General features: G+C 38.0%; 1 protein-coding gene across 7 annotated transcripts in view; it reads left to right on the plus strand.

Moving 5' to 3' along the window:
• The window catches only part of COL24A1 (collagen type XXIV alpha 1 chain), a 127,220-nt gene that overhangs the window by 83,205 nt on the left and 31,287 nt on the right, over positions 1 to 12,728 (plus strand). For 6 of the 7 annotated variants that reach the window (XR_011152419.1, XR_011152420.1, XM_069022919.1 and 3 more), the window contains 7 exons: positions 1,505 to 1,558; positions 2,310 to 2,363; positions 7,790 to 7,843; positions 8,130 to 8,174; positions 8,295 to 8,339; positions 9,575 to 9,628; positions 12,535 to 12,588. Coding sequence is in view for 5 of the 7 variants with exons in the window: in XM_069022919.1 (XP_068879020.1) it covers positions 1,505 to 1,558; positions 2,310 to 2,363; positions 7,790 to 7,843; positions 8,130 to 8,174; positions 8,295 to 8,339; positions 9,575 to 9,628; positions 12,535 to 12,588 (360 nt within the window). In the remaining 2 variants the exon portion in view is untranslated. The remainder of the gene's footprint in view (positions 1 to 1,504; positions 1,559 to 2,309; positions 2,364 to 7,789; positions 7,844 to 8,129; positions 8,175 to 8,294; positions 8,340 to 9,574; positions 9,629 to 12,534; positions 12,589 to 12,728) is intronic. The other variant, XM_069022921.1, reaches the window with a different exon arrangement.

A 12,728-nucleotide genomic window follows, 5' to 3' on the forward strand; every position in this document is an offset into this window, starting at 1 on the left:
CAATTATGTTACTTATAAAGGCACTTCACTCTCCAAAACAGTAATAAATTCTCACCCTTCTGGCTGTGTAGGCCTTACGGGAGAGTAGTATTTATGATGCATAGTTCCTACAAAGTTTTATTTAATAGCTTTATGCCCCCTGCAGCAGTGATAATGCAGTGATCTGCTGAATGAAACAGCAGAGCAACTGCATTTTTGACAAATGGCTCTAAGCAACCTTAATAAATTAAAAGGAGGGAAAGTAAGGTATCCACTTCCCATGTAAACTGGGGTAACCCAGGTTATTCTAGTAGATAGGCTAGTAACTAGCATCACCTCTAATTCTATTGCCCAGCACTTCCCAAACAGCTCCTGAGTGCTACTCTTGTGAGAGGCCTGGCTTCCTGACAACACCACTGGTCCTAAAACAGGACACAGCACTTCATGCAGCACTGCACAGCCCAGAGGTCACTGCCATGGTAGTGTGCTGGGGTACAGAAGTGAAGACCGTACACATGTGCCCATGGCCATGTTCTTGTTGGAGTTCTCTAGAAAAGATGCTTAAGGCTTGATTGTGTGTTTGCTTGCAAGCACTGTGAAAGCTCCAGAGAGAATAGAGAGCACTTAAAGTTTTAACTGCCAGGAGATGATGGGGATTTTATGTGTAACGTGGTAGGTGCTGCATCCTGCTCCCTCTGACACTGCTGTGGTTGGCAGGGCTGAGATCTCCATGGCCTTACACAGAAATTGCAGATATGGGCCCCAGCGTGGTGCAGTGGGTGATGTTCTTGCCATGGACAAGGATTTTATTACGTATTTGCAGTAATTACTCTTAGGACATCCATTAGCAAGGAGGAGATCAAGTACTCTGAGACTGCAGACCAACTTAGTGATCCGTGCAGAACCACTGATTTTTGAATCATTCTGTGCTTCATTAAATCTCTCTAATCTAGATTTACCTTCGACAAGTGGGTTTTGATCCATGAAAAAAATCTTATTAGGGAGATTAATAAACAAGGATTTACTAATACAGTATCCAGTCTTAACAACTGCTTTTCCTGGGCTGTTATTAATGCTTATTGCCATAGGTAAATCCACTTAAGTTACAGCAGTGAGAACCTTTCCCAGTAGTAGGTCACTGTAGCTCTCAGACAAGAGTTGGTCTTGGCATTTGGTCTGGGCCAGTTTTGCCCACACCAAGATATGTCCACTTTCTGTTCCCACTGTCACAGCCTTCTCAAGAGGACTTGAAATTCATTTAGAACTCTGCGTCTTTTGTTTCAGTACACCCCTGCCAGCTAGTGCCTGTGTGGGGGAAAACTTCCCAGGTTGATTTAATGACTACTAGGATATATCCAATAAAGCATCTAGTTTTTAAACAAAATTTTGGGAATAAATTTTGCAGAATTAAATATTTTATTAACTTACCTCCAGTTATTCAGGTAAGTAACTGGATTTACTACTGTTGCTATAATAACATTTAGATTGAACTTTTCTGTCTTTTCTATGTTTATTTTAATTCTAGGGCTATCCAGGACCTTCAGGAGGCCCTGGACCTGTGGGGCCAGAAGGATTACCTGTAGGTATAGAGGGGTGCTTTGGTTGACATAAAATGTGCTATTCTCAAATTGTCTTTTTGCTTTGCTGAAGCTACGAATGGGTTCTTGTTTGTACTGTAATCTATAAAACTGTTGTGAAAATGCACCCATCCAGACAGAGTCTGTTCACTTCCTCTTTTCCAGGATGATCCATGAGACAGGGGAAAAGTAATTATATGATATATTCACCCATTTAAAAATCACTCAGTTGAGACAAGTAGGGGGATAGAATTTTTCAAGGATGATTAATAATTGCATAACATTTTTTTAATTCATTGATGCCTAATATAATTTAAATATATTCATTCTGTGTTTAGTTTAATTGTTAATCAAAAAAAATTATGTTCTATTTTGCTGTGTATAATTGTTATAATTTCTCTACCATGGGTCTTCAATACAGATAAAAACTGAACCTTTTATCAGAAAATATTAATGCTTTTTAACACAATGTTGCTGAAATACAAGTATCATTTAAAAATTTTGGGATGATAGACAGAAGTAATCTATCCAAAAGTCACATATTTTTTTTTTTTGCGAGAATAAAGTTATATAGTCTGCTATTTAGATTTTTCTATATAAATTGTACAAACATAATCAATTGAATTTGAACCACGAGTGAAAGTGATTGATTTGCATTTCTTGCCTTGATTGTTGCTCAAGGTGCATAAGCCTTGTAAATTTCAGAAATCTGTGTTTAGAAGACAAGGAATAATAAGTTTGTTTGACATGTAGGGACCTTCAGGGACACGAGGACCATCAGGGCCACAGGGACCTAAGGGAAGAAGAGTAAGTACTATTGCTCCTTCTTGTTACTTAGAGCAGAGAGTGGTGTGCTGCAAGTATGAGTCTGAAATGTAACCCATTTACAGCTGCTTCCTTTGTCCTCTGGACTCGGCTCGTTTGTATTGAAAGCAGATAGATTATACTTGTATTTTCATGTAGGGGACAATATGAATGTTCATCTCTCCTCACAGTGAAATGGGCTTTGCCATTGGTTTCAGCTGAGAGCAGAACTAGAACCAAGATGACCATTGGCCTGTTTTCTGTATATATAAACTTGCAAAACTTGTCATTTATAACTACCACTGGACTATTTAAATGTTTTAAGGACTATTATCTATACCTGCATTTAAGTCTTTGGAAATACATTCAAAATCATCCAAACACAGTTCTGAGGGAGGAAGAAGTGAAATCTGAAGATACTATGTGCTAGAATCTTGAACTTCCACTTGTGAGATTGTCATTTCCATTTCATTTTTATCAGGGAAATAGGAGCCATTTTTTCACTGTATGCAAAACACTAATCCAAAGTCCACATTAGTGAAGTGCCTCTCACTTTACCTACCAGTTTGACAGGATTCCTTGTACAACTCATACTAGTGGCTGGACCAGTGTGTCTTCACAGCTCCATTTATTCCTGATAAATATGTCTCTATGATTTTGGCAGCACATCATGGAGTACAGTGCTAGTAATTAAAGATCACTCAAATCCCAAATATCCCAAACTCTGTGAACGTCACATTTTGGAGTTGTGGTTTATGCCTTTGCCTCAGCCCAGCATGACTGGGAATGTTTCATGGAAGAGGGTCTCAGAACAGACCCAGGTCTTTAGGCTATGAGAACAAACTCCCACTGAAGCTGCTGAGAATTGTATCTGCTCTCAAGATCAAAATATCAGACCAAAAGTGGAATCTCACATAAGGAAAATATCTGAGGAGCCCTGAAACCTGGGGTTTGTTATCACTGGATTCAGAAAGAGAAGTGTCAGAACCCTGAGCTCTGTGTGGAAGGCCTCAGAAAAATGCATACTAAAGTCAGATGCAGAAATTAAATGGAAACATATGGAAATTTCCCTTCGTTGTGTATGGAAACAGGAACGTATCCTGTCTTCACAGCTGGAATCTGTGGGAAGTCTTAGAAGCACTGACCCTCTACTTCTGCACTGTCACAGAATAGAATTCCTTCACTTCATAAATTCTGGACCTTTCAGCAATGGTTTTGCCTCCAAGATTACCCAGCAGCTTACTTCTGTCTGAGAGCATCCAGCTGTTCACTCTCCAGTACACCCAGGAGTTCTGGCCAGCTGAAGGCAGGCTGTCTAGGAGTCTATGGAGCATCTCACTCTCAGGAGAATTCAGGGAATATGCCACTGAGCATAGCACTAGCACAGAGCTTCCTCAGCTCATGTGTGAGACTTGATGCACTTGGCTAGAATCATGAGGAAGGTTTATTACACTTTATTTTTTAGTGTTAATCTCATGAAGCATAGAGGGACAGCACCATTTTGTAGATACTTCAATGGCAGAATGACACTGAGGGTGAGAGTATCTATATGTAGGAGAAAATATTTCTTTCCATGACCAGAAGGAAGAAATACATTACTCTGGAAGCCTGGCAGTGTAAGCAGCCATGAAGTTGTTGTGCGATCTTTTGTTGTTCTTGTTTGCTAAAGTGTGAAGTAAACCATAGTGTCAGAGACTGGTTCTGCTTTCAGTTCATACCATAATCTTGGACTAATACAGCTGCAGATCCTATATCATTAGATTCATTTCATAAGTAGACCTAAGCAAAATCCCCAATAGGTGCTAAAATTCTTAGCAGTTAGTATTCTTCACATCGGTATTTGGTGTTTTAAAGCTCAAAATAAGTAATTTTTCTGCTCTTACTTTCCTGGAATGCAGATAATGAAATTTAGACTTGAAAATGCAGATGAATGACCTAGTGAACTGCTGTAAATTTGGGGTCAGGAAGCAGCAGCTTATGTCTCTAGCAGCCAGTAGGGTTGTTGCTGGTTTAGTTGTACCTGTACTGGCCTGAAGAACCTCAGTTGCTTGAGGACTTCAGTGCTTAATTTTAATGAGCGATATCTCTGATACTTCTCACAGCAGGGAATATGGAATCTAGCAAATTGTGTGCACTTGTGAAACAAGTGTCCAGTGTGCTTGGTGATACATTGATAGCTGAATGTGTTTGTCTGTCTTAACTGTTTGAAAGAAGTGCAACTAAATTGATGAAGTTTTCTAATATTCTTCCATGTCAGCCACCAAAAAAGAGAAGTAGCTATATATTGTGCTTGTTTTATTTTCGCTCTTCTGGTATTTGGGAGACAGGACGAGAAAGAATAAAAATAGTTAAATTGTGCTTTTTACCTTCTTAGATTAACTTTTTCAAAGAATATCATCCTAGAGTTTTCAATGTAAAATGTTCCATTTTAGAGACAGAGCTGAAACCATGCCAAAGAAAAAAGTAGTAGCAATCGACTAGCAGCCTTACTCTCCAGCTCTGTTGCAACGTAATTTAAATAACAGCAGGCAAATCAAGTATATCTCTCATTCTGTACTAGCTACAGTAAGAAATTGTACAATCCAATTCATCCATGCCAATAAGGAGTCACACCATACTATTTATAGGAATGTAATGGTGTGCTTTTTTCAGGATATTAAATTGCCTTTCCCTTGGATTCCTGCCCTTTGTTCTGCGGCTGGCTAAAGGCAGGCATGTCCCAGAGGATCATGTTGCTTTCTGTTATTTTGTTTTCAATTCAAAGTTATATAGTACAAGGTTGGTGTTTTAAATGGTAGATTTTTTCATTTAACTATTAGTGATTGAATCAGTTGTCATGGGCTGCCAAGGTGAACTCCATTGAAATGGAGATCTGTGTGAATACCAGAAAGGTTTGGTGTGTTATGTGCATAGCACAGACTGAGAATATTTTGCAGTCTCCTGACAGGCCTGTTTCTCAAACTGCAAGCTGTGATCCTCTTTATAATTAAAATTACATCAGAAGTGTTCAAAGAATTTGTCTGGTAATTCTTAATGATAGAAGATAAAACCTAGAAAGATATTTCTTTCTTACACAAATCTGTAAAATGAAAATGTCCTTTTGCTTCCTTGAATATTTAATCTTGAGATTCTCACCTCTGGTCAGCCTTGTAGAGAATGCACAAAGAGAAATGACAGGTTGCATATCTAAATATCTGAAAAAATCTTAAACTATCCTGCAACTGCTCAACACTCTCAATTTCCCCTTTCCTGTGTTGCCCTACGTGATTCCTCCACAGGTCTTCCTTGAGCTTCTCTCCCTTCTGCCCCCACAGCTGAATGACCTGTCCTCACTTCATCTCCATTTCCTCTTGTCCCTTCTCCTCCTGTTCTTTGAGACATTTCAGATCAGGAGACAATGAACCTGCTAAATCTGGCTTGAATTTTTGTCACAACCTATTTTGTGTGTGTTGCAAATAGCATTATGGAATAAAAGTGCAGAGCAGTAACCTGAAATTAATTTGATCAAGATATGTTTGAATTGTGCTATATAGTAATTCAACAATTGAGTTATCCAATTACATAATCTTAACATGAGGCCCAATATAAATGTTTTTATAAAGGCCTCCTTTGCCTTTGAAAACACCACTAGTGTTTTGTTTCTAATCTCTGAGCGTATTGATGTCACAGGGCTTTTTCCCCAGACTTCAGTATTCTTTGGTTTGGGACCTTTCTCATTAAGTGCCATGTGGCAGCTTAGTGTTGTCTTCTGTAGCCTCTTTTCTTGTCTAGCCCAAAAAAATGCCTGTAATTGCTCAGTCTTGGCTTATACCAAAACAAAAAAAAAAAGCCAGACTAACCCAAGGATTGCCTTACAAAAGCTGTGTCCCAAACTACAGAGGTATCAAAAGTATTCAGACAGCTTTCCCTGCTCTTTTCTCTTTTCCTATGGTTTCTGTGTTCCTTTGTGCTGGCCGGAAGCAGCAGTGCTGAAATAATGACAGATGAGTTCTCATGGGATATTTCTGGTTTTGCCAGGGGTTGTAACTATATATCAGCTCACACAAAAGGCCTGTTCCTGAGAGGCTTTCATTTCAGGAGAAAGCCTAATTATTCTGGCTACACACTGTTCCTGAGTTACCAGTCAGCCATTTTCACTTTTGCTCCAGAGAAAAGTGGATGGGTGCTCACCACATGTTCTGACAGAGATTTTGATATGGATCAGTAAGTCCAAGTCAGAGGGAACAAATTCTGGTATGTTTTTTCTCAAAACATTCAAGAGAAATATGGAAGTCACAGATATTTTTGCAGGGAAAGTAATTTAAATTAAATCAGATGTGCTTACAACAAAGTCATTTTACAAGCCCCTATTATTATCTATTAGAAAAACATTACGACTCTGAAAATCAGTCATGATTGGATGCCCTTCACTATAAACTATGACCCAAGATGTAAGGTTCTCTACAACTCTGAAATTCACCATAGAAATGGAGATTGTTTTCCTCTAGGCACTGCCACAGTAGTGTACTAATTCCCACTGATGCCAGCCGAGCCCAGATGCCACCCGGAAAGCTGTTATGTCTCATCCTTCCAATGCATACCGCTGTAAAAAGCCTGTCTTGATACTTCTTCCTTTGAAGTGGTCGTTAGTCTTAAGTTGTTATTAACTGGTTTTAATTTAATGTTCCATACCTAAACAGTCATGGTTTTTACAATTATGGAAATAACCTCCTAAACCAGCATGGATAAAATACTCTTTTCCATTTTGCTCATGACCTATTTAAGGTTTTGTCATTTGCTTGTAAGATAATGGATTTAGATTTCCAATCTTAAATAATAAAATTCTGAATGTTTTGGCAATAATTATCTGCTATATTATGCAACAATAATGTAACAGGTTATCTTTGTTCATCTATTGGTTATAAAAATCAATTTACAGAAACGTTTTGGTCCAACAATAGAGCGCAATAGTTCACAGTTATAAATTGCTTCTAATCTTGCCTCAAACTGGTTTTCTAATGGAAGAACTTTATCTGCTTGTTTTAGAGTCTTACTAGCAAGATTGGTTTTTGCATATACATCTTATGCTCAAAAGCAAGCACTCCATATATACAGTGCTCATCTAAATTCCTCTAAGCATGTGTCTGTTGCATGAGTGCAAGGTGGATGAAAAAGAGAACAGAAAATATCAGCCTGCCATCTGGCTCCAACAGAGATGCTGAATGTTTTGTTTACATACTTTTCAAAATATCTTTCTTCTTAAATTCATAATTCAGCAAACCAGAAACTTATTTTATTCTTTGAAGCTTTGTTTCATACTTGACATACAATGAAAATTGGTTTTCATGCTAACAAAATGTTTCTCCTCTCCTAAAACTGATGTAACATCTCCTTAATGACAACCAAAATAATGCATATTTAGTATTCCAAATGACTTGTTCAATATTCAGGGGCCAAGAGGTCTCGATGGTCCTCCAGGAGAACTGGGAACAGAAGGCATTAAGGTGAGTGCTTGCATTGCTCAGTATGGTATAAAACACTGAGGTAGACCATAACAGATAAAAGAAAACAAAAAACCCCAACCCATCATGGCAGAACCCACAGAGTTCCATTTAATCCAAGAGATTTGCAAATTTCTGCCTTTTCTAGGTGCTTCCTTGTTACAGTATGAGCACATCTAAGCCTGAATCTGTACTTTCTGTAGTTACCCAGTATTTAAACTCACAGTAACTGTATGCAGATTATCAAGCACATGGATGTAGAATTCACACATGGTTTGTTATTTATCAGGGAGAAAGAGGTGTTCCAGGAAAGAAAGGAGTTCCTGGGCTCATTGTAAGTATTGGAGCCAGTCTTTGTAGTAAGCTTTAACACAGTAACTACTGATTTCTGAGCTGTGTTTGGAAATTACTTGAAAAGACAATTACATTGTCTTTTATATTTCTCTATAACCAGGGTAAAGCTGGAAATCCAGGAGAAAGAGGAGATCAGGGTGCACTTGTGAGTATGAAATTCACTAGTACTTCTACCCAAAAAATCTGGAAAATCTCATCCTTTGTTTGACACTTGGGTATGAGGAAGTTTATCTACTTCAGAGCAGCTGGAAAACTCTGACAGTTTGCATTTATTCATACAAAGAACCAGGGACAGAAGTGAGAACAAGTGTGACATGATCTAGCCTGCTAAAAGACCAGTGTTTTCATGGATGTTGGTCCTCAGAATACAACCTGACAGTAAATTGCAGCAGAAGAAATGGCTGTCGTGGTTGAAAGTGCAAACTTAGAAGTTTCTTCTGTTTTTTTTTTTTTAGTTTTATTGCAGTTTTAAGGATGAAAGTCATTGTGACATAGAACAATAATTGCTAGATTTTGGGGTAGGTGTGTGTTTTCAGTGTAGGGATAAATGTAGAAATGTATTAAACATATATCATGTATAGGAGAAAATTCTTCCTTTTAGTGCTTCTTTGAATAGAAATGTAATGTGTTCTATTTGAGGCTTTTTTTTACAAAGCAGATTATCAGTCAGTCCAAATCGTACTGAATTTTCAACAAAGAAGGAAGCAGAAAAGCAGAAACAAAGCAATAATGGTGGTGATTTTGCTCTACAGTTGAAACTCAAAATGTTGATTGTCATCACATTTCTCTTGCTTTTCTGCTCAGATTTACGAGCTTGTTGCCCCTCACCTTTGACACAAGAGGTTTTCATTTCCTCTTCATTCACTAGAACTTTCAGATGTATTTATATATGCAGACATGAATGAAGCAAAACCTCATTAGGCTGAAATGATGTGAAATGGTGCATTTATTGCAACGTACAAGATCCTGATCTATTGCTCCTACAGCTACCGTTTATAGAAGACAGTGTGAGATAGAAATGCTATGAGCAAAGTGTGCTGTGAACCTTACTGATCATCTAAAGTACAGCTTCTAGGGCAGTTTGGACATAGAAGCAGCACGTGGTTCTAAGGAGAATTACAAGGAACTGGTAAATGGTGGCTCAGCTAAGATTCATCTGTATGTAAAAGAAACTGAAGAAGGACTTATTCAGGACTCCCTCACCTGCTGCAGAAGCCGGTGATAGGTCAATGCATGCCAATCAGAAAAAAAGGCTGCACATATTTCTTGGATGTTTCTGTGTTAGTTACTGTGTGAGCAGAAACAAAAGAGGAAGTGGTTGTTCTCAGAATATGAAGCAGCTTTTTTCCAATGATTTTTTATTTCATTTTAATCTTCCAGGGTTTGCTTGGGCCTCCAGGAACCACAGGAGACAGGGGACCAATGGGAGAGCCCGTAAGTTGATCCTTACGCCTGCTTCAAAGCTTTTCCATGTATTATGCAAGCTCCCTGACAACTCAAGCTCCATTTTACCAAGATCCACTGTTGCCAGCTGTGGTTAGGTAGGAATGGTGGGGTGATTGTTCCAAAACTGCAGAGCTGGAGTCTGCCTCCCTTGCTTAGTGCAACCTGTTCAACCTGTTAATCTTGTTGGGAAGCTCTATAGTAAGGGGTGCACAACAGAAGAAAGTGTAACAGAACATAGATCACACTATTATGTGGCTTTACGCCACACTGAGGTAGCTACTATGTTGTGTATTACATAAATGTATGTGCCAACACTTTAGTGGTGTTTTTTTAGGCAAATACTAGGATTGTTGTTCAGGAACACAGGGACCACATCTATTTGGCAGGTTAAATTTTCAATAAGAGACTGCTATAATAAACCTCAGACATTCCTCTGCTGGATGGGTTCTTGTTACTATGTCAAAGCCATGCTCACTTTCATGTGGCTAATATTGCTACAGAAGATCATGCAGAATCTGCAGCAAGTATGTGTAATATACTGCAAGATATAGCTGTGACAGGAATAGTATTGCAGCACCATCTCTGGGGGAAATCAGATTATATAAATACAGTGAAAGAATATATGCTGTCTTAGGGAGAAGGCTGCCATTTTCTGGTGCAGAAATCTAATAGAGTTGTCAAAAACTGTGTGTTTACATTGCTTCCGGAAAGTAATTTTGCACAGTAAATTGCACATAGTTAATTTAGATCTCAAAAGTGAAGTGTTGATAAAAATGGTATTATTTTTAGTGTTATTAGTATTTAATATTTTTTCTAATATTATTTCTACTAATCCATAGACTGATGTGTAAAGAACGTAATTGCACATTTTGAGGGGCTAGAAAAACACCAACAATTATTTGGTAAATTTTGTTTAGGGTAGAATTGCCTACTTAACTTGAGCTGCCAACCTGTAGGAATGGCAAAATGTTTCACAGAAAATGTATTTTCTAATGGTTGTCACTGGATTCCTCTTACTTTGTTTCTTTCATTTATTATATCTTATCATGTTGCAACATGTGAGAGCCTTACAATGAAAGGTTTATATGTCAAATTCCTGCCATCTTCTGTTCAAATCTGAATTTTCATATCAATAGAATGTCTGTCTGCCTTACCTAACCTAAGTGGCCTACTCTTGAGCAGCCTACATTTCTGTTGTGCTCATCATCATAGAAACTGCATATTCAGTGTCAGAAACAAACCTCCTCCTGTGAACAGGATATCTTTTCTGTCAAGTGCTGAAAGAGTAAAATCTCTTCAGAAAATGGTCTGCAAGGCTAGAAAGAAGTGATAAAATGACAGAAGATACGTGCAACACAACGCTCTTTTTTTAGGTGCCCATCCAAGCAGCTTGACTTCATCCTCTGTCAGCTGGTCACTGTGTGAAAGCCAGCAGCTGAGGTTTTCTGGCCCTGTCACTAGCTCTACACAGAGCAGAAAACCCCTAACTGTTGGTGGAGGAGCAGAGAAATATAAGCAATTAGAACTACTTGTATTAATGGGGTTGATCTAAATTACACTCAAACTTTATCTACTTGTCAGACATTTCAGTAAAACCCTTCTTTGCAAATTACTTGATGTTAATGGTTAAAAGGACTCCCGGTACTTCTATAAATTTTTGGCTTCTGAAAGTCTCGGGAGAAAGATACATTGCCAATCCAGCAGCCTTATCTCCATGGTAATGTGAAGAAATACTGGACTTTTGAATCAAACTGAAGCTTTGTGACACTTGCCTAGTGGAATTTTATGGAGTTGCTGCAAATGAAAATCAATGAACTTATTTTAGGACCAACTGAATTCTCAAAGGGAAGTAACTGCAGTTTTAGTTGTTCATATTTAAATGAAGATAAAAGGTCATATTTATGTATCTGCTGGAATTCTGTCAGTAATATGCAACTGACATTTTTGTTACAAGGGAAGAAAATATTCACATTGTCATTGCCAGGTCATCAGGAGGAGCAAAACCATATGCATAGTTTGTAAGAGGAAGTGAAACAAAATAGAGTAAATATTTGTTCAAAAGGCTTCTATCATAAATAGAAGCAGCATCTTTCTTTTACATGAGGACTGTAGATCAAGAAAATGTTTTGAATTTAGGATGTCTTTCGACACAGATGAGTCCCAAAGGGGTAAATAGAAACGAACTTTCTCGAAGTTCAAAGACTGGTTATACCCAGAGGCTGATTTGTCTTGACATACATTCACAGTGGCTATAGAATCAGCTGTAAACTGTTACAGGCAACTTCTACTCCCCAGCACACAAATCCTACTCTGTGAGCCCAGATCTTACATGTGCAGAGAATTTGAACGTGCCACTTTGGGAAATGATCCCTGTAATTTTACTACTTACATGTAAGGCTTATAATAAAATGCTTATGGTATAGTTGTTAATATTACTAAGAAGGCTTCAGCCTTTAATCTATTACGCCTCAGTGACCGTTCTGTACAAATGCTGCTAAATGCATGGTGAAACAAACAGTAGTTGTTTTCAGTTAATTCCATACCAGACTGTAGGCTTTTCCACAAAGCAAACCAGACAGTCTAACAAACCTTAATTAAACAAAGTCTCAGTTAGTCAAGAGAAGAGCTTAGTTCAGATAATAATTTATTTTTGGTCTAAAAGAAAAGACATCTGTGCTATTATTTGAGATCTGTTATTTCAGTGTGTCAAGGCTGGCAATGATTGGTACTATATGCCATCATGGGACTTGGATACACTGTTGGATTCAGGAGGAAAGACAATGAAATACATTTCTTTATTCCAGCTGGAAGAGTTGTGAAGAGACAAATTGAACACTCTACAATGTAATTTAATGTTAATTGAATGATGCATCCAAAATTTTGTTTAATGCCAGGGTCCAAGAGGACAACCGGGGGATGCTGGCCCTACTGGAGAAATGGGTTTTGAGGTGAGCTTTTAATCACTTATATAGCAATTACAAATATTCAAACAACTGACTAAGCCTGGACAGTATGTTTATAAAATTTTTTTATTGCTTGCAGCTGACTTAAATATCATGAGCTACTGAGAGTCTCTTATTTAAAGCTG

Source organism: Aphelocoma coerulescens, chromosome 8 (assembly GCF_041296385.1).
Source record: "Aphelocoma coerulescens isolate FSJ_1873_10779 chromosome 8, UR_Acoe_1.0, whole genome shotgun sequence".
NCBI lineage: Eukaryota > Metazoa > Chordata > Aves > Passeriformes > Corvidae > Aphelocoma > Aphelocoma coerulescens.